Consider the following 27,387-nt stretch of genomic DNA (forward strand, 5'->3'; position numbering starts at 1 on the left):
TTAAATACATATCTTTATTATTGCATGTCGACTTTTTCTTCCATTGATGATATTATTCAAAACTTAGTCCATGTTAATACAATCAATTTGTCAGAATAATCTACATACACACAGCAGTGTGCTCAAATGCTCTATGGCCAAGACAAAAATAATCACTAACAAGATATACTAGTAAACAATTTTAATTCCAAACGAATCAATTGAGTTTCTATCAATGTCAGTTATTGCCATTGAAAGGATGGTGTTATATGTATTATATTTTAAACGTAAGACCTAAGATTCTAAGCGTATTCTGCCCACTTGCGCCCTGCTTTTTTAGGACTTTAATTGAGCTTGCGCTGAGATTATCAGAGCTTTTTGAAAAAAAGGGCTTTGATGCTCTAACTTTTTGGCAGCCTGTCCTTGTGGCGTCTTTAAACTTTACAAAGACTTGAAACTTGTCCTGTCCTTAACGTTTTTTTGCTAGTCGTCATGTCATCTGAGGTTTTAAGAAGTTCTTTTCTGTACACATGTAGAAATTTTCAGATACAAGTTTTTGGCACACATAAAATTGTGTTCTGGCCCTTTGGTATGACCTAATATTTTTCAATTGAATACGTGTATTAAAATAAGCGAATTTGCTGTATACGAGAACTCAAGTCTATGTTCGCATTAAGTCACACAGCCATTAGCAACTATTTTGATTATATTCAAGTTTTTATTTTTTTCTATTATGCATTCTGTCACGTTTTGAATGGAACATATGGCACATATGGAGATAACGAACAGTATTCAAACCCAAAAGTTCATAAAACGATACAAAATGGGAGCAGAGCAAACACGGACATCCAAAACATCAGAGGTGGGATCAGGTGCCATGGAGGAGTAAGCATCCTCAGCCGACCGGTGACACCAACCGTTTGCTCCTTGTCATCATCTCAGGAAAATTCTCATTGATAAAATTTGTTATTCTGTTTTAATAGATGTTTATATATGAAGGTGGTTTATAAACAGGGTTAAATAGTCAAGAATTGAAAAAGCTTAGTTTTCTATTTTTACACAATTTTGATAAAAGAGAATTGTGATTCACAAACATGTGTGCATTTATGTCTTATAATAGTCAAAGCAAAGCTACGTCTTTTACACAATTTTCATTATTTATGTACATGTATACCTAAAGTAAACAAAAGAAAAATCAGAGCTAAATTCTTAAAAAGATTTTATTTTTATTTAATGGCATGAACATGATATCCATTCTTAGAAAAGGTTTCTTCATACAGAGTTCCAATTGAAAAAAAAATGAAAATCGAACCCTTATTTGATCTACGTGTATTTTTTCTATTTATAGATACAACTGTACATGAAATGTTATTTTTCTCTGCTAACCAAGGGGTCTGTTAATAATCAATATTAATTAAGCACGGCTTTTATTTGATCTATTTAATTAAGGACAGACGTTTGGGCTTGTGACATCTGATCCACCAAGGTGTATGTTGTATTCGACACCATGGTAGACTGCGTGCGCTTCTGCTTCCATGGCAACATCTCTCTATGTTGATTCCATTTTCGTTTTAGTAGTGAATGAACCTAAAAACGAAATACAAAGTGTGTAGATATCATTTTGTCTGTTTAACAAAGTCTAGTTTTTTAGTGAAGAAAATAAAGTATTTAGCTTTTATTATTAGATTTCTTTTAATTGATTTTCTTAACATAAAAGTGTAAAAGTGAGTACTAAAAAATAACAACCCAAACCCAACGATATTTAAGTCAAATACACATACCATAAACTTCATTACAAAATGCATGCAAAAAATCCATATTCGTGTGGATGATTTAATTCAAATTATTTCCCCCATATTTTTAGCATTGCAAATAGCCGCTTCATTAATAATTGTAATGGGGAATTATTTTCAGATGCCAGCTATTTATGCGCCGGTTAAAAGCTATATCCAAATATATCAACGTGTAAAAAGACACATAAAACGCATTCCAAAATCAAAACAGAAAATCTTTTTTTCTGTTTTAAGCATTTTGCCCTTAGGTATCGACAAAACTCAACAAATAACACAGTTTACAAGATATTTATTGGTCCAAATACTAAAAGTTAAAAGAATGCAAATCATCGATTACATAGCTAGATTTTACGGAGTAAATTTCCTCCCAAAAGCTATCACTGAAACAGTTTTCACTACCACATTACAATTTGAAAAAGACAAAAATCTACAGGGTAAATTTCCTCTCAAAAATGACACTGATACAGTTAACATTCAGTAGTCAATTCAAAAGCGACTATCCATGACTAAATAAGGTTTTACGGAGTAAATTTCCTCCCAAAGAATATCACTGATAAAGTATTCACTACAACAATTACAATTTGAAAATAGCAAAAATCTAGAGAGAAAATTTCCTCTCTAAATGCACATTGGTGCATTGTACATTCAGTATTTCAATGCCAAATCAACCATCGTTTACATTGCTCCCAAAAATTTCTCTGATACAGTGTTCACTACTTTCATTACAGTTTGTTATAAACAAAAATCTAGAGAGTAAATTTCCTCTCTAAATTCACGTCGGTGTATTGTACATTCAGTATTTCAATGCCAAATCAACCATCGTTTACACAGCTAAATTTTAAGGAGTAAATTTCCTCCCAAAGAATTTCACTGATACAGTATTCACTACTAACATTGCAAATTAGTGCTTAAAAATCTACAGAGTAAATTTCCTCTCTAAATTCACGTCGGTGTATTGTACATTCAGTATTTCAAAGCCAAATCAACTATCGTTAACATAGCTGGATTTTACGGAGTAAATTTCCTCCCAAAGAATATCACTGATGCATTGTTCACCACTACATTTTAAAATAGAAAAAAAAATTCTACGGAGTAAATTTCCTCTCAAAATGCACGTCGCTGCATTGTACATTCAGTATTTCAAAGCCAAATCAACCATCGTTTACACAGCTAGATTTTACGGAGTAAATTTCCTCCCAAAGACTATCACTGATATAGTGTACACAACTACATAACAATTTGAAATTAGCAAAAATCTAGAGAGGAAATTTCCTCTCAAAATGACATTCATACAGTAAACATACAGTAGTCAATTCAGAAAGCGACTATCATTTATAAAACAAGACTTTACGGAGTAAATTTCCTCCCCAAGAATTTCACTGATAGAGTGTTCACTACTTACATTATAGTTTGTTATTAACAAAAATCTAGAGATTAAATTTCCTCTCCAAATTCACGTCGGTGTATTGTACATTTATTATTTCAATGCCAAATAAACTATCGTTAACATAGTTAGATTTTACGGAGTAAATTTCCTCCCAAAGAATATCACTGATACAGTCTTCACTTCTATCATTATTGTTTCTTTTAACAAAAATCTACAGAGTAAATTTCCTCTCTAAATTCACGTCGGTGCGTTGTACATTCAGTATTTCAAAGCCAAAGAAACCATCGTTTACACAGCTATTTTACAGAGTAAATTTCCTCCCAAAGAATATAACTGTTATAGTGTACACAACTACATTAAAATTTGAAAATAGCAAAAATCTACAGAGAAAATTTCCTCTCAAAATGACATTCATACAGTAAACATACAGTAGTCAATTCAGATGCGACTATCCTTTATATAACAAGACTTTACGGAGTAAATTTCCTCCCCAAGAATTTCACTGATAGAGTGTTCACTACTTACATTACAGTTTATTATTAACAAGAATCCAGAGAGTAAATTTCCTCTCTAAATTCAAGTCGGTGCATTGTACATTCAGTATTTAAATGCCAAATCAACCATCGTTTATGCAGCTAGATTTTACGGAGTAAATTTCCTCCCAAAGACTATCACTGATATAATATTCACTACCACATTACAATTTGAAAAATGCAAAAATATACAGGGTAAATTTCCTCTCAAAAATGACACTGATACAGTTAGCATACAGTAGTCAATTCAAAAGCGACTATCCTTGATGTAACAATATTCTACGGAGTAAATTAATCCCAAAGAAAATATCACTGATACAGTATTCACTACACCAATTACAATTTGAAAATAGCAAATATTTACAGAGTAAATTTCCTCTCTAAACCCATATTGGTGCATTGTACATTCAGTATTTCAAAGCCAAAGCAACCATCATTAACACTGTAACATGCTAGATTTCACATTCATTATTCGCAGATAGAAAATAAACATTATATATAGAAAACAGCAGAATATCAGAGGTTTAATTTCCTCTAAAAACTGTTTACAGGAAAAAACATACATTTTACATCTTATTAAAAAAAAGACTTTCAAGGGACATTTTTATCTCAATATACTGATGATTAAATACATTATTGTTTAATCTATAAATAAACAACAAAGAATCTATACAAACACATACAGTTTTTTTTATTTCAAGGCGTATTCAACGAGGGGAGGGGGTTCAGTGCGCATGCAGTAGCATGGTGATGTCACAAACAATATCTCAAAGTACGTTGAAAACTGTATTGTCCAGTCTATATCCGCGAAAAAAAAAGGTGAAGGAGGCAAGTCCCTCTCGTGATTATTGTCGAATAGTTTGATTTCAAACACATCTATCACATTTACTTTCTTTGACCCAAGCGATACTTCTATGCCTTCCTTAAGGCTGATGCCATTGAACACTTGCTGAATGCATTCCCAACATGTCCAAAGGAAATATGGCCGTCATATTTTGAACAAATCCATAGATGACCTATTGATAAAATTTTTTGATTCGTAAATCATCTCATATAATTGTTTTCAAACTTTCAATTTTTCAAAACTCATGGGCATTTATTTCTTCATGCATGCCGGATTACATAATGTGCACCACAGTCGAGCAGTGTTGCTTGTACAATTTTTGTAAAATCGAAAAATAGTTTTTTCCGTTGGTTTTCCGTATGAAAATTTCATTCATCTAAAGAACACGTACATATACCCTCAGTCTACACACACGTTTAGACAAACTAAGACAAGATAGATTTTATTTGAGAATGATATCTCTTTATCATATAAATCCAGATCAAACATGTATACTAATGCATGAAACACAATTTGCATTCAGATGAGTTCAGACAGGACATATGCTATTAAAACACGTATTACTACCGCCATTAATTTTAAAAGGTTCAGAGAGGTTAATGATAACATGTACATGCATGCGGGTAGTTTTACTCCAAATAAAATGATCGCTAAAGTGTTTATTTAGCATTTCACACAATAAAGAAAGCAACACCTTAACCAAGGATCGAAATCCTCATGAACTGTAGTTAAGGTTAGAATTCATCTGAAGACACTACCTTAATTACACTTCATCATAACATACACATAATTATATAATTGCAAATTTACCTTTATTCTTCAATGTTTGGTCTTGGTTTCCTTATTTCTCCATTCATCAGAAAAGAGTCACTTTTATACCCAGTCGTCACTTAAACCACTCCTGAAATAATTGTGTTCACAAAATGTGGGGCAGTGTAACTTGGATTTCTTTCTCTAACTTGTTTCGTGTTCTCTGTGACTTTGAAGCAGAATGCAAATATCCGATGCCGCCAATTTCAAAACTGCCATTCACACAAATCTTATATATGTAGGATATGAAACGGGAAACGGAAAAATAAGCTGTTTTAACACAGAACTTAAAAACAAATCCATCGTTTTCAAGATAAATGAATTAGGTTGTTGTGAGAGAAAATTGTGATAGTCTAATGACTTCTCATCATTTAACCATTTTCATTTCCGCTGTGAATCCCCGCTGTTACACTTGTAATCAACCCTTTGTATTGGATAGAGCTGCGGCCATGTCATAATAAACTGGCCTAAATTAAACTGTAATTTCAACATTTTCTCACCTCCAAAATCTAAGCTTGTGAAACGCACTAGTTGCCACATTATTACTTACAATTTGTTGATATTTAACATTATACTCTGTTGTGAGTGCATTAACCTAATCTACTTGTGTCGTAGTATTTATTATTTTTTGTAAATACATATGAAATATGCGGTTCCAAAGATCAGGAAGATGTGAAAAAAATCACGGACAATTATTCCTTTTCGATGATATATCTACACTTACACAATGAGATTAAAAAAGAGAAAATAAGCTTTATAAAAACACTTATTTTTGACAATAGAACTCTAATATTTTAAATGATTTGCTATCTTTATGCCAGTGTCTTTCGATCCTATTGTAATTTATTATTTACAGTTAATTGGATGTCAGACTGCAAAAATTGTAAAGAATGATTGTAAAGATTTAATAAGATATATATTATTTTATGTAGCGTAATTACAGTTACACAATCTGTCTATTTCATGTATTTCTTCTTTTTTAATTTAAACATGCCTTTTTAAAACTTTTTACACTAACACTGTACAATTTGTATATTCAAAAAATTTAAAGAAATATAAATGTATTATGTAATCACTTCACCATATAATCCCTACACTATGCAATCATAGGGGAACTTGGATAAGGCCGAGATTATCTTTTCTTTTTCACAGGCTGATATCGATTATTTTTATTAAGTTGAATTCCCGAGTGTTTAAGAATTACTCTCTTTGAAATATTTAATAATTAAAAAATGCACAGATAGACTAATTTATTTTTGAGAAATATGAAAGAAAAAACTGTTCTTAGCAAAACTTTTCGACAACAGATCTTGCATGTCTTGTCGAAAGGGTTCCAGAGAATTGCTATTATTAGGTGCATGAAGTTGCCAAAAAATGGACATTCTGTCTTAGTTCAAAATATAGTGTCTACAAAATTACTTTCTTTATTTCATGTTATGCAAAACAATCCCACATAGTTAAGTACATATGGTTATCAGATCCTCCATCCATTAATTCTCGATTAGAAGCAATATGTGCTCAGCATGTATTCTTTAGGTCTAATGAGGTATCACATTGCCCATCCTGCCGAAGTCGCAATTACTTTCAGTCACTCAATTAAGTGAATAAATACACTTTGTTGCCTTGATATGAATAAAAAATATGATTAAATAAAAGAATGCATTTTTTTTATTCTAAAAATGATGTACATATAAATTTGAATTTTTAAGTCAGCAACAAAATTTTATCAGTATTGCTTTTTCCTTATTAATTTTTTTTATCATATATTTTTAAAAGTTGTTTTTAGAAGTATAGATAGATATCCTTTCAAAGAAATGAAGCATGCCAAGAAAACCTATCTGGAGAGCGAACTCAATAAAAGCTGAATTAACGTTAATCTGTGAAACTTCCCCGAGAGATTTTTGAACGGCAATTAATGTCTACAGTTAATTGGGTTTAAAACAAAGGTACAAAACTTATTATTTGGAATCCTTTGCACCCATTCTTTTTTTTTTTTGGGGGGGGGGGGTCAGATTAATCAATTACTGTAAGAAAAAGTATATTAAAGAAAAAGACAGTTATAAAAATTATTAATTTTACAATGCTGTGGAAAACTAAATCGTTAGTAGAAATAAGCTGTCTTTCAATTTTTGTTTTACGTATTTCCATATAATTCTATTTCCCTTTGTATAAATTAACTTCGGGTACGATATAACTTGGTAATTCTGTAAGTACTGCGAGTTGAATTATTGGGAAAAGGGTACGGAATTCCTGGAAGTTGGTATCATTTCCTGGTTAAACAAGAGGGAGGAGGAGTACTAAAGGGGTAGAGGTATCACACAGGTAATTGACCGATCAAATTGATTTTCCTTTCTTTTGAGACGTTTTTCTATTCTCTTCCAATCCTTTTTTACAACTTTTGTACGTGTGCCTAGTAAATTTTATGTACTTTATGTACTTTTTGAACAAATAAAAGGTTTTTTTTTAAATGAGCTTTTTTCGGGCGGGGGGGGGGGGGGGTACAACCTGTGATGCACAAGGAATGTTTATAAAGACATTAAAAAACGCATGAGTTTTAGGTAGCCCTGTTTGCAAATGGAAAAAGTCAGAAAATGCCGCGAAGGTACCGTTTTGTGTGTGAAGATGTTTTAGCTAGTGTGACAGGTAATGTTTAAAATCTCCTGTTAAATATTTTTTTTAAGTAAACAATTACCAGATTCTTTTTTTACGATTTGTCTGGTGAAAACATTTACTGTTGTGATACCTAGACACATCCTAATTGGCTATGTTAATATTTCTATTTTAATGTAAAAAATTCACTGATAGAAATAAATGTATCAAGTATTTTACTTTAACCAAAAAAAGCTGAAAACCTAGGATCCACCCTCATGAAATCAAAATCTACTGCCGTTAACTGTCTTGCCAGCGTTTGGGGAATACGGGTGATTTGCATCAATTACACTTTTATTGACTTCATCGGGCGCGTCAATCGGACAAGATTTCTTTGAATGTACATATTTACTGTTCATATTTTTGTTACATCTTGAAAAATAAATATTTTCATTAATTTATTAATTAATATACTGTCACATCAAATAAATATACATATGCGATACATGTAGTAGTAGAGTATATGTAAAACGTAACTTAGTAAAATGCAATAAACTTCAATGGATTTACATAATTAACAATTTCTCAGATGTAAGTTTGCGCTTTCGGGTTTGATAGATAATATATTAAGATGCTTACAAAATTTTGAAATAACGGTTTAATAGTAATTAAGATCAGATGTTAAAACACCCAAAACACCATTATCGAATACAAGTCGTAAATAATAAATTACAGTTAGGAATAGAAAATACAGGCATATAAAAAGGAAGGCGATATACTAGTTTATTTTTTTAAATTTAATTTTTAAATGATTTACATTATTTGAGTTTTTAAAATTAAAAGCTTAAAACAAGTTTTAGAAGTTTTGCTTTTGCGTTAGCTTTTTCTAAAGTCTATTTTTCTCTTTTTTGACCCCATGATGTTAGTTTCGATAGGTCAACTAAAACGAGTAACAGTCAATGATTTTTAATCACATCTTTGAAACCTAAATATTGTTAACTGCTGCATGAAAGATAATGTCTATGCAATTGCAGCAGAGTACACATATCAACAGAATGTAAATAGCTAAGGCGACTTATGATTTTTTAGGGCTTAGATTTTGATGGTGAAAAAATATGGAACTAACAGCGTGATTTAGGTCAGAAGATTATGACATGGCCGCAGCTCTATCCAATACAAGGGTTTGATTACAAATGTAACAGCGGGGATTCACGCACCGGAAAAGAAAATGATGAAATGATAAGAAACAGACCATCTCAAGTTTCTCTCACAACAACATATTGACGCTAAATCATTCATTTATCTTGAAAACAATGAATTTGATTTTAGGTTCTGTGTGAAAACAGTTTATTTTTCCGTTTCCGGTTACATGTGTATTATCCCCACATGAGGATTTGTGTGTAAGGCAGTTTTGAAATTGGCGGTATCGGATATTTGCATTGTGCCCAGTGGCTTCTCCACTTCAAAGTTGCAGGAAACACGAAGCAAGTTAGAGAAAGAAAACCAAGTTAGACCGCCCTTCAATAGGTGAACAAAATTATTTCAGGAGTGGTTTAAGTGACGAATGGAGATATAAAAGTGACTGTTTTCTGATGAATGGAGAAATAGGAAACCAAGACCAAACATTGAATAATAAAGGTAAATTTATAATTATATATGTATATATGTTACGATAAATGTAATTGAGGTAGTGTCTTGCATATCAATTCTATCCTTACCCGGTTAACTACAGTACTAGTCCCATAAGGATTTAAATCCTTGGTCAAGACGGTTGTTTTTCTTTATTGTGTGAAATACTAAACACTTTAGCGATCATTTTATTTGCAGTAAAACTACCTGCATGTGCATATTATCATTTAACTCTCTAAACTCCCCTTTTGGCGTTAGTGATTAGTGTTTTAGTAGCAAATGTCCTGTCTAAACTAATCTGCATTCAAAATCGTGTTTCATGCAAACGTATAAGATAATTTTATTTCCAATTTTGGGCCCAGAAGCGCTTAAAAGTTCTTACAATGACAAGATAGAAAGTTCTGAGAGAAAGGTTAGTAAACATATACAAACATAAACACACAAAACACACACATGTATATATATAGCTGATATAATATTACAAGTAACTGGACATGTAGATGCAGCAGTTGGGGTTATCAAATTGTTAATTAACATGCAATCAAAATCAATATTATCAATATACATATAAACCAGTTTACAAATAAATATGTGTCTATAACATCATTTATGAAAACTCATGGCATTATGCCTAATTTTGAAGGCTTTGACAAAATATTCACTTAGCTTTGTAATAATTAGATTATCTTCATTAGACATTAACCAGAGAAATTTGTCTCCTTTTGATAATAATATGAAATTTATGTTTAGTAATGAGAAATCACGAAAAAAATTATCCCTCTCCTCAGTTTCTAATGGGCATTCAGTAAGAAAATTATATTCATCTTCTATATTGTTTTGGTTACACATTAAACATATTCTTTTGTTTCTATCTAAGGGGATTCTTTGACCAGCATTCTTTTGTCAGATTCATATCTGCCTTTTTCAATTTTAGGTCATCAGCTCTTATTCTAAATCTGCAAATGGCGTTTCTTATTTCATGAGATTTAATTTACATATATTTTTCCATTATAAAATTTTCTTTAAACATAAAATAAGTAGTATATGATCTGGATTTATATGAGAAAATTTACATCATCCTAAAAAAAATTATCTTGTCTTAGTTTGTCTAAATGTGTGTGTAGACTGGGGTATATATACGTGTTCTTTAGATGAATGAATTTTCCATACGTAAAACCAACGGAAAAACTATTTTTCGATTTTACAAAAATTGTACAAGCAACACTGCTCGACTGTGGTGCGCAACATGTATTCCGGCGTGCCTGAAGAAATAAATGCCCATGGGATTTGAAAAATTGAAAGTTTAAAAATTATTATATGAAATGATTTACGAGTTTAAAATTTTTATCCATAGGTCAACAATGGATTTGTTAAAAATATGGCGGCCAAATTTCCTTTGGACATCTTTGAAATGCATTCAGCAAGTGTTCAATGGCATCAGCCTTAAGAAAAGCATAGAAGTATCGCTTCGGTCAAAGAAAGTAAATGTGATAGATGTGTTTGAAATCAAACTGTTCGACAATAATCAAGAGAGGGACTTGCCTCCTTCACCTTTTTTCTTCGCGGATATAGACTGGACAATACAGTTTTCAACGTACTTTGAGATATTGTTTGTGACGTCACCATGCTACTGTATGCGTATTGAACCCCCTCCCCTCGTTGAATACGCCTTGAAATCAGTCAAAAAAACTGTATGTGTTTGTATAGATTCTTTGTTGTTTATTTATAGATTTAATAATAATGTATTTCATCATTAGTATATTGAGATAAAAATATCCCTCGAAAGTCAATTATTGAATAAGATGTAAAAGGTATGTTTTTTTCCTGTTGAAAGTGTATATTGTATCAATTTTTTTAGATGTTTATTTTCTATCTGCCAATAATGAATGTAAAATCTAGTATGTAAACATGGTTAATGATGGTTGCTTTGGCTTTGAAATACTGAATGTACAATGCACCAATGTGTGTTTAGAGAGGAAATTTACTCTGTAAATTTTTGCTATTTTCAAATTGTAATTGTTGTAGTGAATACTGTATCGGTGATTTTCTTTGGGAGGAAATTTACTCCGTAAAATATTGTTATATCAAGGATAGTTGCATCTGATTTGACTACTATTTGCTTACTGTATCAGTGTCATTTTTAGAGGAAATTTACTCTGTATATTTTTGCTTTTTTCAATTTTTAATGTGGTAGTGAACACTATATCAGTGATAGTCTTTGGGAGGAAATTTACTCTGTAAAATCTAGCTGCGTAAACGATAATTGATTTGGCATTGAAATATTGAATGTACAATGCACCGACGTGAATTTGGAGAGGAAATTTACTCTCTAGATTTTTGTTAACAAACGGTAATGTAAGTAGTGAACACTGTATCAGTGAAATTGTTTGGGAGGAAATTTACTCCGTAAAGTCTTGTCATATAAAAAATAGTCGCTTCTGAATTGACTATTGTATGTTTACTGCATGAATGTCATTTTGAGAGGAAATTTCCTCTCTAGATCTTTGCTATTTTCGAATTGTAATGTAGTTGTGTACACTATATCAGTGATATTCTTTGGGAGGAAATTTACTCCGTAAAATCTAGCTGTGTAAACGATGTTTGATTTCGCATTGAAATACTGAATGTACAATCCACCGACGTGAATTTTGAGAGGAAATTTACTCCGCAGACTTTTTTTCTATGTTGAAATGTAGTGGTGAACAATGTATCAGTGATATTCTTTGGGAGGAAATTTACTCCGTAAAATCCAGCTATGTTAACGATAGTTGATTTGGCATTGAAATACCGAATGTACAATACACCGACTTGAATTTAGGGAGGAAATTTACTCTCTAGATTTTTGTTAATAACAAACTGTAATGTAAGTAGTGAACACTCTATCAGTGAAATTTTTTGGGAGGAAATTTACTCCGTAAAGTCTTGTCATATAAACCATAGTCGCTTCTGAATTGACTTCTGTATGTTTACCGTATGAATGTCATTTTGAGAGGAAATGTTCTCTCTAGATGAAATGTAGTTGTGTACACTATATCAGTGATAGTCTTTGGGAGGAAATTTACTCCGTAAAATCTAGCTGTGTAAACGATGGTTCATTTGGCTTTGAAATACTGAATGTACAATGCACTGACGTGCATTTTGAGAGGAAATTTACCCTGAAGAGTTTTTTTTCTATTTTGAAATAAAGTGGTGAACAATGTATCAGTGATATTCTTTGGGAGGAAATTTACTCCGTAAAATGTAATTATGTAAACGATGGTTTCTTTGGCTTTGAAATACTGAATGTACAATGCATCGACGTGAATTTAGAGAGGAAATTTACTCTCTAGATTTTTGTTAGTACTAATTTGTAATGTTAGTAGAGAAAACTGTATCAGTGAAATTCTTTGGGAGGAAATTTACTCCGTAAAATCTAGCTGTGTAAACGATGGTTGATTTGGCATTGAAATATTGAATGGACAATCCACCGACGTGAATTTAGAGAGGAAATTTACTCTCTGGATTTTTGTTAGTAACAAACTGTAATTAAAGTAGTGAACACTGTATCAGTGAAATTCTATGGGAGGAAATTTACTCCGTAAAATCTAGCTATGTAAAGGGTGGTTGATTTGGCATTGACATACTGAATGTACAATGCACCAATGTGAATTTAGAGAGGAAATTTACTCTCTAGATTTTTGCTATTTTCAATTTGTAATTGTTTGTAGTGAATACTGTATCAGTGATAATTTTCGGGAGGAAATTTACTCCGTAAAATCTTTTAATATCATGGACAGTCGCTTTTGAATTGACTACTGCATGTTAACTCTATCAGTGTCATTTTTGAGAGGAAATTTACCCTGTAGATTTTTGCCTTTTTCAAATTGTAATGTGTTAGTGAAAACTGTTTCAGTGATAGGTTTTGGGAGGAAATTTACTCCGTAAAATCTAGCTATGTAAACGATGGTTTGCGTTCTTTAAACTTTTAATATTCGCACCAATAAATATCTTGTAAACTGTGTTATTTGTTGAATTTTGTCAATACCTAAGGGCAATATGCTTAAAACAGAAAAAAAGATTTTCTGTTTTGATTTTGGAATGCGTTATAAATACTAAATACAAAGGAGAATCATAATATTATAACACTTTCTTTCTGACTAAGCGACGAAGATCTTTTTTTTGTTTGATAATATGATGATCCGCCTCTTTCATTATTAGTAAATGGATTGGTAACAATATAAAACTACTAGCTACTAATACACCAAAGGAACCATGGATGTACATGTGCTTTAAAGTTAATACGTCAGTGTGACAAAGACGCTTCACCACGACATCACGTTCTATGTGTGAATAAACACTTTATTCACCTGCGCGCTTTGATAATAATCGGCTCATTCGAAATGTACTAATGGTCGAGAGCTGATACGAGTTCTTTAACTTACGCACCTCTCCATTGCAGAAACAGTACATTATGGATACGAACGCACCCTGGAAAAGAGAAATATACAATCTTATCACATCCGTCCATAGCAAGCCCAAGGTTTTTTTATATTTTAATCATGAAAAAATAAGCTATACACGTATTTCCTGAAAATAACCCTCAAAAAGGTACTATCTCTTTACTAAAAGCAATTTTTTTTCATTCATAAAAATAAAATTGTTTAGTACCTGTAGTGGCACAAATATAGCCAGCACGTAATGATATATTTCAGACAATATTGAATCTTTATCCTCTGGACGCTTGATAAAAATAAGAAATTGTAATCCTAACAAAGGAATCAAAATGGCGGTAGCACGAACTCCCTTCCTGTCAAGAAAAAAGTAACAACATCAAGTAAAACTAAAAAAGAAAACATTATGAGTACTTTTATGCAATTGTATGAGTAATGTGATATGTTTTTAATTTTTTTTTCATGAAATATGATATGTGAGTCCCCATTGTAAAGACACATTTCAAGGAAATGGTACTATACTGGGAGTATTTAAATCAATTGGATAAAGATAAAAGGATGCTTTCTGGTACGGTCTATGGTTTATCTAATAATGCCTCCTTACATGTTTACGATGGTGATAAAGGAAGCAAATACGGTTTTCTGTGAATAGGAACTAATAATTCTTGAAGATTTACAGCAGTTATTATTCCCAGAATGTGTCCCTTTATTTATCAAAGCATTTTATTTTTATTGCTATATTTTTCATATCTGCAAAAAGAATCATTAGTGGCATTTGTTGTTGTTTTCTAAATGTTTTGTTTTGGTTTGTGCTTGCTGCCTTCAAGTTTCTATGAAACTTTAAAAAATTGAACCTTAAATTCAAATTAAAATCTGCGAAAGAGTTTATTTTTAAATAACAATCTAAATATTAAACCAAGATGTGTTTGTGAAACACTGATGCTCTCGTATGGCAGCTTATGGCGAGAATTGAAATTTCTCAAATGCAAGTAAAACAACAAGGTCAAAAGTTCATCTTCCAGTGGAAGGTTTTCTCTGAAGGAATACAACTGTTAAATATTAAAGCCCTAGTGCTAATGGTTCAAAAGGTATGGTCAATGTTATTTTTAAGTGGATCAAATTATCAAGGACAAGGTCAAAAGGTCAACAAAATGCACATGTATACATCGCATCCTATAAAAGGTCACGGTAAATACACGAGTAAAGCATGAAAAGCCCCAGCACCAACTATTCGAAAGCAATGGATTTGGCTAAGTTTAGATTTTTTTTTAAATTGGTCAAAAATTCAAGGTCAAAAGGTCAAATTTGGTTGTACCATGCTAAGGAAAGGTCTTTCATAAGGAATAAAGCTGTGAAATATGAAAGCCATAGCTCCACCGACCCAAAAGTTATGGACAAGGTTACATTTAAAGTGTTTACGGACAAACAGATAAACAGACAAACCGACAGATGGATGGACAGGGCAAAATCTATACACCCCTAAATGTTCGACTACGGCAACATAAAAAAATGTTAACCCGATGTCTAAAATAATGAAATCTGTAATATTGACTTTTTTTATCATTATTTAAAAAGGTCTATAATAAGTAGTAAACTTTTGCACTTAAATTCTGATAGTAAGCATACTTTTTTAACATAATACAGCCTACTCCGGATATATTGAAATTCAGGGGACCATGCAAATTATTTCAATATATCCGTAATTCAAAATAAGCGAAATCATGAAGCCGCCATTTTTACAAGTTCAATCCCGATCTAAAATAAAAAAGAACAAACCCGAACAAATTAACTTTATTCTCGTCTATCTATAACAGTGAACAGATAACATAGAATATGAGTCCTTGAAAGTTTAAATATTAAAGCTGTAAATATATCATATTGACCGAGGCGAAGCCATATGGATATTTTTCTGGTGAATAACAAACCATATTTAACACCAAAAGAGTCCATAGTTGTTTTATTATATAGTCGGGATTTGAAAAGATAAGACATTCAAGGCTGTATGACAACATTTTCATTTGCGATCTTCCATTGTTGAAAATAAAAAAAAATCTCCAGATTACTGTTTGTAAAGTTTGGCTATATGTACGTCCAGATGTTAAAAAATAATCCTGAAAAAGGTTTGAATAAGCGTTTTCCTCCTCAGATACGTAGCTCGCTGCGGCAGTTGCAACCATTGTTTACAACGTTGTTTCAGGTTTTGATTGTGACGTCACAATGCCGTTGCACGCGCATTGAACCTCCGGTGAATACGGACTAAAATCCGGTGAATATGTAGTGTTATGAACTGGTTGCGCATGTACAGATTATATAGGGATTATAAATAGACTATATAATAATATTTTTTATTTCTGTTACATTGAAAAGACAATCTTCAACCTCATTATTATTCCCTGATTGTATTTAGTTGCGTTTTGGAGAAAATTCACCGGACTAAAACGGTTGACTAACTGAATATTTCAAAATGTTAATCCCTTAGTTATTTCGAATTTAGGCATATCAATAGCCATTAACAGCACGTATTTAATTTTAATGAAATACATGTATAATATTACGTTTAGCCTCGATATGTCCGTGTTATATACATGGACGCAAAGAATTTAACAGTGAAGAATTTTTGCACTATAAAAACACATTGAAAACTTAATTATTCACACCTTTGTATATCACCTGGTCAATCAAGCATAATTATTGCCACCAACCGTAATGACAGTACTTCAATATAACCGTTATGAAAACAACATTATCACCTGTTGCGATCAGTGGTTTCAATATAAGCGAAATTTCAATATATCCGATTTCAATATAACCGTTATTTTAATGCAAAGAATATGAGAGGCAAAAACTGGGGATTTATTTCTATTTCAAAATAAGCGGAATTTCAAAATTTTTTATAAGTGGATATATTTACAAAATAATAGTTTTACCACTTACCGTGTCTGGGCAACTTCTGGTATCTGTCTTAGTTTTGTTATCAAAAGGCGCATAATGTTGATAACAAAGACCACGTTGATCTAAAATATTTTCTTCAGAGTCATTTTTACGATCATTTTGCTAAATAACTCAAAAGAAATAAGTTGTTGATCAAAATGATAAAATGACAAAATAGAAAATAAAAGTAAATTTAGATATTTTTTTTTACCGCCATTGATAGAACCACTGGTGCATACAAGATCCATAAGTAACTACTTTCACTGCTCCAACACCTGAAGTAAACACAATAATGTCATAACTAATATCCAGAATGTGCTATAAATATGTCGTATTTGAGGTTGTACTGAATTCCTTGGCTATAAGAATATAATGCTGATACTATCAGACATTCTGTTTTGAAATGCATGAATAAAACAAGTAATTGTGTAGTTTTTTTTTAATCAGTACTCGTGGAAACACGTTCTTTGGTAGTTGGTTGTGGTGCTTAATATATTACGCACGGTTATTATAATATCAATATATTATTATTTTGTCATAAGAAGATTAATTTTATAATACATACGCAATTGTGTTATCGTTCAGTGAGGCTCGTACTGCTGCATAGGTTATAGTTAACAAAAGTGGGACACCTATAAAGATAATAAAAATATGCAAATTGGGAGAAAAAGAAATAAATATGTATAAAATCTTTTGTGAATAAAACAAAAAAAAATATCAATTTATCTATTGATTTTTTTTTGTCTTACACTATTTTTAAAAAATCTGCAATCTCGATTTCTTTTCGTGTGTAACATGTATTCTTTATGGATGCTTTTTCAAAAGCTATAGGAAAATATTAACCTCCAACTCTTTCATAAAATTCATACTAAGTCCAAAAATAATTCTGAGGAAATTAGAATTTCAATTTTAAAAACCCCTCCAAAAGTGTATGATACGTACACCAACCAATTATTAGACACGCAATAATGACAGATTTGCCGGAAGTGAATGCGCTCATTATCACGGTATGAAGATATAGTCCTTCGCAGAACATCCAGGCAAAGTTGCAGACGATAGCATACTGCGTCACAACGTGAAGGATTTGACACCATACCTAAAAGTAATGTGTCATTTTATCAGAGATACAGGTAATTAAAGTCTCCTGAATTGTGTTACTTGTCAAGACTTCTCAAGATGAAAAAGTATCATCATAGAAATCAACATAATTAACAAAAAAGTACATTGTAATTAATCTTTTCTTTCTGCTTCTTACTGATTCAATACCCATCAAAAGAATTACATTTGCACAAAACATGCTGATTAATTTTTTAATTAATTAATATAGAACCTACCGGATTATGCAAGACGACTTCTTCCAGAAAATGAACAATTGAAAGATACACAAGATAAATCAGGTCAGTAAGTAGATACGAAATGAACAAGTTTTTGTGAATCGTGATTCTGTCACACCGTAACTGTCTGAAAAATATAAGAAATATGATATAATTGCATTATAAACAAGATGCACATGAGCTAAAATGCTCAACTTCATAACTATAGCTCTTCTGATAACCATTTATTTATATTTCATTGAAAATGAAAATATCTATTAGTTTTAAGTTATAAACATGAAGAATCTGTCCTTTTACTCAAAAACTAACATTCCTTAAATACTAGATCACCTTTTATGATTATAGTTACACTTTCCTGCTCAAAGATAATGATATTCTATTAATTGCAGATTCATATTTAAAAACAACATTAAAGAAAAATGCCTAAATAACAGTTCTTTCATTTTCATAAAATCTCAAAAACCTCAATATCATAGATGTGTTTTACCTGAACTTGAAGAATATGATGAGAGAAATGGTGACCATCACTAAAGAGAGGCAAAATAATGCAATAGTCAGGTAGATGTGAATAAGATCTTCGTCCAATTCCTGCAATAATTCATAAAGACAAATATAACACTGTAACTTCAGATTTAAAAATATAGTGTACAAAGTTTTTTTTTTTTTTTTTTGACATTGAGAATAGCATGTGTCTCTGATCTTAGCTTTTGCTCAAACATATAAAGTATGAAAACACTTAAGTCTGTTTTAAGTACCCTCAAAATTACAGAAAAAGATAACCTGTTTAAATACACTATCGTATTTGTCTCTTAAACTGAAGTTGGCGAAATTCCCAAGAAACAAAATGTACAGAATTCTGTTACGGAATTCAAAATACTGTAAAATCACATATTTTCGTGAGGTCAATTTTGAGGTTTTGGGAAAAAATATTGGTTTGTGGGGATTTGCTTTCGTGGTTGGAGAATGTTTAGTAAGTAATGTATATGAAAATTTACATTTTGTGTTGGTCATATATTCATGGGCCTCTCAGTACCTCGAAAACAACGAAAATAAACCCCCACGAAAATTAGTGATTTCACAGGATTTTCAATTGATTGAAACATAATTCTATCGATTTTTTTCTTAATTTAATGAACACAATATACCTTTATGGCATTCTCGTAGTTTCTACACCTGGAATAGTCAGCGTATTCTCTTCCCGTGTCAGGATTAACAAACCACGTTCCATTCTTAGTGCACTCAAAATATACTTTTTCTGTTGTTAAAAGAAGATGCTGCATAAATATATAGGAGGTTGAATAAAATGCAATGGTTTTCTTTTTCATCCTTATCATGTTATGTTACATGTATTCTTGATTCTAAGAAGATTTGTTCTATTTAGTGTGTCAACACAGTTGGTTTTTAATATGTAAAAGTGTTCCAAGACTTAGTTAAAGGAATGCAAAACATGTAGCATCAAAATCTAATAATGTTTGATTTAATATTAGCTGTATTCTCATCAAATGGATTATCATTATTTATTTTATATTAGATTCATCGGCAATTTCATAAAATATATCTACATTAGGTTAATTATCCTTAAATACTCCCTCTATTGGGTTTTCTGATTTGACCAAAAATAATTAGTAAACTTCCCCAGGGCGATAATTGTTTGATAAAATATTCCATCCAATTTATTGTCAGTTTTGTTATAACAGTAGAGATTTATTGAAGACGATATTTTATAAACCTTAATGCCTGCTTTGTCTTTGCTTATAAATCTTATGTTTTTGCGTACAGTTAGTGTAAGATTGTCAATACAGTTAATCATGTACATAATAAAAATCATATCTTGACGTGAACAAAGGCGATTTTCAAACATCATGTGCTTTTTATTTAGAGTTATTTCAATTTATGACCAAAAATGAATTATAAATTAAATGTGATAGAATGTTCTGAAAGCATTTTTGAAACATGTTTTCATTCATTTCTTTTTCTTGTGCTCACAAGTGTGTGAGTGAACTGGCCATTAAACACAGACAGGAATTTAATTATGCGTGTAATTTAAGGAAAAGTGCTCCAATTTTTATTGTTTAAAGGCTTGTGAAAGTTTTGCATGTAGCAAACTAAACAAGCATATCAAAGGAAACGCAATAGTGACAAATATTCAAATTTAAGATTTATGTAAAAAATTCATAAAATCGGAAAATAAGAAAAAGCTTATTATTTGTAAAACGATTTTTTAAAAATTATTATTACATTGCATTAAAAGTGAATAAGCCCGATCATTACATATACCTAAACAGGTAATGTTGAAAATGTTTTACATTTACACTTGCGTAACCTTGAAATTGTACATTTTAATAATGATTGGCAACGCTTAATTTAAAGATTTTATATGTATTTCATTAATAAAATGCTGTAGTTATCTTTTGATTTTTTTAATAGATATTATCAATATCAAACTTAGAGCAATCGAATAACGATATTGAATGAAATATGTGGAGATAACAAACAGTATTCCAGCACAAAAGTCAATTAAACATTCAAAAAATGGAGCAGAGCAAACGCGAACATTATATTTATATTCATCCCTATTTCCACAAAAAAGTAAAGTAAGCCAATCATACTTGAATACTTCCTCCTTTTTATATTTTCTGGTTGTACGAAAAAAAAACTAAATAAGGGTACAAAAGGTGCTAATTGGCTTATAAAATATTCCATCCAAATAATTGTTAGAGTAGCAATAAAAAGGAATTTATTGAAGACGTTATTTGATAAACCTGAATGCCGGTTCTCTTTTTGCTAATAAACCTTAAAGTGCAACAGAATCAACCGTCTACAGTAAAGGAAATATTGCCAAATATATTAACTACATTAAGAATAAACACAGATGTAACTACAGGAGAGAGATGTGCTTCAAACCTCGTGTATCGTTAGAGATAATTTACGAGCCTGAATTGAATAGGATAGAATGTTTTATATGAAAGGCTTGTAACACGGTTTCATTCATTTTTTCTGTGTTTACAAGTGTATGAGAGAATTGGCCAATTAACCAGGGAAAGAGATTTAATCATGTGTGTGATGGAGGGAGAGTGCTCTTATATTTTATGTTTCAAGGCTCTTGGAGGTTTGGTATAGCGTATTTATCAAGCAGAACATAAAAAAATGGGATGTTTATCTCTTTTAAGTTGACAGACATTCAAATAAATATATACGATATGAATTACATATTATCTTTTTATTAGGCGACAACAGCTTCATATACTTCAGATCACCAAGGATAGATCAAATGTTCGAAATATATAAAACCAATCCTTAGAATATTTATAAACCTTAATAATTTTAGGAAAGCGATGCTTTTTACTTTTGCTTTCACCATACATTAAATACATTGAAAAATGTAAATAAATAATAATAATCATATGTATAAACAATCAAAATTATCATGATTGTTTTTTTTTTTTTTACTTGATATCTTGCATCAAAAAGAAAGTGAATAATGCTTCGGAAACCCTTACGTGTTTTATGAAATCCGGGAAGTTCCGGACAAGGAATTGTGGCCGTTGTTCCCGCCTCCGTGTAATTCCAGCATCCAAGAAAATCGTCATGTTTCGGGGAACAATACAATTTTCCTGAAATATATTTAAAGGAATCCTTCACATTTCTTGTTAGCTCTTCGGATCAGAGACCAGGGGCTCGTAACATAAAGCTTGCTAAGTTTTTGACTTAAGTAAGGTCATAAGTACGTTTTAGGCACAATCTTAGGACCTGCCTAAGTACTACTTAAGTATGTCTTAAACCTACTTAAGTACGACCTTAAACTTGAGTAGACTTTATGTTACGACCCCCTGGTTAGAATATACTATAATGAGGTGTACATTGTCTGGCTGTATGTTTATTTCAATTGTCTTTCTGTCTGTTTGTCAACCTGTTGGTACGTTACACATTTTTTAAAATGCTTTCACCGTACAGTTTAGGTATGAAAAATTGAATTGGGAACATGTAACGGACAATTGAAAATACCTATCTTCAAATAATTTTCCGCAGATTCCTTAACTTCAATATCAACAGCACTTTTTTTTAGGTGTAGACCATGAGTGATTGAAAGTTTTCTGCGCACGGTCACAATCATAAATGAAATATATGAACAGGATTAACTTGAGATTTATTTGAAAAATGTCTGACTTGGATATCATCAAAGTTTATAAACAACTGAGAACGTAAAGATGTACTAAGCTTGTTTTCTGTCAAGCAAATGACTTTCACTATGTCGTGAAGACATGATTTTATGTGTAGAGTAGTTTGAGCCTTCAAGTTGACTTAATTTCTATTCGCAAGATCATATACTTAAATATGGATGTACCAGTAAGAAACGTTTCACCCTGTCAAGCAGAGACTTCCAAAGAGAAAACAATTCGTCAAGCAACCATCATACCGAGCAATCCACAGGTACACACCAATTAACCTCTTTTCAAAGTGGAAAATATTTTAAAAGTTTGTTCACATAAGGATTGAAAAGAAAGTTATGGCGTGACATAAATTAAGAAAGGTGTTTATTACCTTCCCAAGTTATACTGTATAACCTGGGTTGGTGCAGTTAAAGGCGTTATAAACCGCGTGTTTGTAAAGTAGGTAGTCCAGATTAAACAATATAAATTAAAATTTGAGCAATCAGGTGAGGCATTACATCCAAAATTATATAATTTACTATTGGATGTGTCGGATGTTTTTTGTGACCCGATCTTACAAAAGGTGAATATGTCCTTTCGAAAGGGGATTGTTACTATTCCATGACACCTGATTACAACGCTGATATTTTAGAGATTTGTATTTGTTCTGCTCCCAATTTTTATTGTTCAGTGGACTTAAAGCTTGATTTATGTTCACTATTACCAGTTTTATGTACTATCAAATATTTGACTGATTTTCAAAGAAATTTGTATCTATTTGTATTCATCTTGTGTTGAAAATTGGCTTCCAGTGTGGTGCAGGCAAATCACTTTTTTGAAGATTGAATGCTTATTACAGCAAAAAGAATATATCAGCATGAAACCACATCTGGTTAGATGAGGGCAAAGTGCAACTTTTATAAGATAATAGCTTTTTATATTAATGAAATATTGAAATAATATACAGCAATGGATTTAAAGTTTGGTTTATCAGGTTCATAATTTTACATACAGCGAATTTTAAACATTTTTCGAAGACGTGGGGATTTCTTTTAAATTTAAATTATTTACTTTTATTCCAGCTCTGAAAAGATTCTTTCAGATTGCAATTTAAGGTATTTTTGATGATTAGCCGATTTTTTTTATATTCTAAGCCTGTGCTTTTTTCGCGATTTGCGAAAAACATGTATCATGCAGAAAGAAAATTGATTAACTGTAATGAAATCCAAGGCATCACTTGTTCAAAATTCAACACATTTTCTACAGTTTATTCAGATAATGTAAGTCTTTTATAATCTGATAATTTTACGTCTTTAAAGGCTGCACCGAGTTTAATTTTCCTAAAACCTTTATCTTTTTAAAATCATTTAAAATCAGTCCAAAGGAATATGCATGAAAGCAAACCATATAGAATCATGTTAAACAAAACTGTATCAATAGAAAAAACACAATGCATTTTAACTTTTTTCTGTTGTTGTTTCTGGACTCAGTCAATGATGATATATACATGTATGTGCTACACGACAAATTCTTAAATGTTCATTTAGAACTGGTTGTATTTAAAAAATCCAAAGCAAGCCTTCTGTAACAAAAAATAACTATCATGGCTACCTATAATTTACTGTAGTTAAGTAAAGTATCAAAGTTTTTATTGTAGAAAAGGTATAAGTATAGTTTATCATGTATAATTTTTAAGATTTTCAGATCGTTACATTCTATACTATTAAATTCTATAGCAAATTTTCTAACATTAAAACGGTTTTACTGGTACATTTATATTAACATATTATTGTAAAATGTACACCATAGGTATAATCCTCGCAAGCCGGGGGTCATGAGTCAACAAGTTGTCTCTGGACCTATGGCTAACCGAAGAGATGTATTTTGGAAAAATTACAAAATTTTATTTTTTTACTGTGTTTCTTACTTCTTAGCCAATTAAAGTAAGGCATTCTATGATAAAAACTTGTAACACGTGCATCTGAGGTGTCAACTTAATCCTTTTTGTTTACACTATCTAACTATTTGAGAAAGCTCTGATTTGATTGGTGCTTTCAATGAGAGAAACAAGTCTTTAATTATCTTATGAAATATCCCTAGGTGTTGACTACGGGCATTCGGTATGAAATTCAAGAATATTCAAGGTTTAAAACTTCGAAAAAGCTGAGAGTAAAGTTTCTAATCAAATGAAAGTATCAAATTATTTACTATTGATAAGTACTATAAAATTTGGTAAACTAAAGTTAACTATAGTAAATATTTGTTTGGATTGGTTTGTTTTTATCTCATGTTTACCCCTTTTCCGTAGATATCACTGATTGTCGCATAGGATTTTTCGTGAAAATTACTAAGTAAAATAAAGAGGATTCCTAAATGTATATATAAATAGTGTAAAACATTTAAGATATGTGTAAAACATAGAATAAACAAATCTTATCCAACCAGAAATCATTGGAGATCCCATATTTACTCGACAAGGCTCGGGTAATAAAAAAAAGATACATATTGGATAAAAATCATATCCAGTCAGCAATCATTTGAGATCCTATATATTTTCTATCCACACCCTCACAAAAATACATGCCTGTAAAAACTGTTAAATATGCATCAGTGTATTTTATGCGATTAATACACATGTAAAGCCTATGAGATGACATTTCAGGCTTCCGGGAAAGCCAACGTTGCAAATTTATACGATTGTCGACTAATTTGCTTACATTCTTTATCTTAATATGACATGGCAGGTATGTCATAGGTCAGTATTGTAGGGTTGTTTACTACATGAAATGTCCATCCAACTATATTGTATCGGTCGCCAGTGTTTGGATACTTGGAATGAGACTAACATCCACACACATATATCCTATAAGTATCACACTAAAGCTGTTTCAGGGAGTGTGGAAACTCTAAGAAATAAAGTAGTTTAAAAACTTTTATAAATTGAGCTGGTTTTGTAACGTGATTAAGTACTAAAAAGAGGCAAAATTCTTTAGGAAATTTGATCAGAGGCATAAATTGCTTCTTATTTTGAAAAATAGCAAATGACCATAAAATGTCTATGAAAATTCCCTAAAACTTTTTTGAGACAAATCTTTTGTTTGTATCGATAAAGAAATCTCAAATATTAAGACTAGGATTAACGTAACAGTAAAAAACAATGTAATATCCACCTTCTCAAAGACATATTTTTTAAAGGTCTCTACCAGAGATAAAAGTTTTAGATGCCTAGAAAGCCATTTTCTAGTAATTTTTAAATTTATTTTTCACCATCAGATTTTGAAGGGATATTTCGACACTTCCCAAATTTGTCAGCATGATAGAGATTTGCTCTATTATTTAAAAGATAAAAGATTTTTGTATGTGTCAGACGCACAGTTTCTGATGCATGCCATGATATTGAAGACAAGCTTCTGAGATACAATGATTAAAAAATATCAAAATATGCAAATTATGACATTCAAAAACGCCAAATTACATGAATTGTAGTGTATCGTAAAATTGATAAGATATGTCGTCCTACGTGGGTTGCTGGAATACGATTTATCTTAGATTGACATGCGATATATTTATCTTACGCACGATGTAGGTAAACACCGCTTTAATGTGGCCTTCAGGACTTGAATATTACGATTGATTACAAGTTAAGCTTGAGCCCATTTGAAACATGCGAAAAATATGCTTTACGCTAGAGATCAAAAGGATGTAACAAAATGCAGTATTGATCCTTGTAGCTGTTTTGTTTTCTTTGGGATCAATCTTACATAAAGAGGTCTTTGATTTTTTTTTACATTTTTGATAAAATTTAAGACAAAAAATCATGATTTTTATAACAATTAAAGAGACATTATAATTTCAAATACAGAAAGGGTCATTCACACGTTTGAAACTGTAACCATAATCAATTTGTCAGTAATTAAAATGATCATAAACAGCAAGGAACGTTTTAATCTGTTTTGCAAGTTAAGATTTATTTAAGCTTTATTTTTTATCTCAGAATTACTATTAAAGCAATTGGAAATTATGTGGGAAATTTATAAATAATTATTTCAGAAAGGAAAATATAACATTTATAAACTTCTGTTGTTCATATTTGCAATGGAAGAACTTTTTAAAAGTTTTGATTCAAGCAAAATGACATTATTGTCGTCCTGTTCATTAGAGATTTCTTATTTTATAATACAGTATGTTCGACTGGACAGAAATATTTCTTCTGAAACTTTTTAAGATTTTTACTTTGTCTTTTTGGTCATAAGGATTTAAATTAAATACAAATTAATCATAATATCACATTTAACAACCAAAATAAAATTCTGAAAAATGCAGTTCATATTGGTTTAAGGAGTGTGCATTAAACTTCAACTTACCATCTGCTGGCGGTGGCTTAGATATTACTTCATCATAACAAATCCCTTCAAACAATGCATGAATCTGTTTGAAATAATCATTTTCAAAAAGTACGCTCTTCTTCTCCATTTTGCAAGTTCATCAATACGGATAATATTCCTCCTTTTCTTTTTTGAATGAGCGTTAAGTATTGTCCAATTCTTTTTTCCACACAAGTTATGAAACTTTAGTGTCAAGTTCACTGCTTCGTAAAGATATGATTTTTAAATATTCAATTGTAATAGATTTATGATTTATTCATATCAACCTTCCAGCTTTTCTTCAATGTTTTTTTCTATGTCCTGACTCTTTAGCTTTAACAGTCGAGAAGTAAAAACAACTTTATAAATAATTATATTTCCAGTATCCTTTTCACTCTATCCTTCGTTCCTGTGGCCTATCGCTTGGGAATTATTTATCGGAAATAACAGCTCATCGCTTGTATCTGTATAAAGCTGACCCAGTCGCTAACATTCCTAGCTTTGGTATTGAGGGTTAAATACATCACGCTTTCCTTCCATATCACATGGACTCCAGTTGCATAAGTTCTGACCCATTGTCTTATAAGTGATAAACATGCGCAATCGACCAACT

At 31.1% G+C, this 27,387-nt stretch overlaps 1 protein-coding gene across 1 annotated transcript; it reads right to left on the reverse strand.

Moving 5' to 3' along the window:
* Positions 1-1,220: 1,220 nt before the first annotated feature.
* On the reverse strand, positions 1,221-27,381 carry LOC134250972 (calcitonin receptor-like). Its single transcript, XM_062733337.1, has 12 exons — positions 26,775-27,381; positions 21,760-21,873; positions 19,405-19,514; positions 18,747-18,847; positions 18,260-18,386; positions 17,868-18,021; positions 17,491-17,557; positions 17,137-17,200; positions 16,929-17,008; positions 14,212-14,350; positions 13,990-14,031; positions 1,221-1,566 (listed from the first exon to the last, which is right to left on the reverse strand). The coding sequence occupies exons 1-12, from the start codon at positions 26,881-26,883 to the stop codon at positions 1,420-1,422; spliced, it is 1,254 nt and encodes a 417-aa protein (XP_062589321.1). The 5' UTR covers positions 26,884-27,381; the 3' UTR covers positions 1,221-1,419.
* Between the last annotated feature and the right edge of the window lie 6 nt (positions 27,382-27,387).

The sequence above is a fragment of the Saccostrea cucullata genome, unplaced genomic scaffold, assembly GCF_032062105.1.
Source record: "Saccostrea cucullata isolate Sc308-1 unplaced genomic scaffold, CSIRO_AGI_Scuc_v1 ctg391, whole genome shotgun sequence".
In the NCBI taxonomy this organism is placed as follows: Eukaryota; Metazoa; Mollusca; class Bivalvia; order Ostreida; family Ostreidae; genus Saccostrea; species Saccostrea cuccullata.

Excerpts from the sequence above, each read along its gene's own strand:
- LOC134250972 (XM_062733337.1), bottom strand. The coding sequence starts at position 26,883 with ATGGAGAAGAAGAGCGTACTTTTTGAAAATGATTATTTCAAACAGATT. Across the intron at positions 21,874-26,774 it reads TAAGCCACCGCCAGCAGATG|GAAAATTGTATTGTTCCCCG; the intron begins GTAAGTTGAAGT and ends AATATATTTCAG. Across the intron at positions 19,515-21,759 it reads TCCCGGATTTCATAAAACAC|AAAAAGTATATTTTGAGTGC; the intron begins GTAAGGGTTTCC and ends TTTTAACAACAG.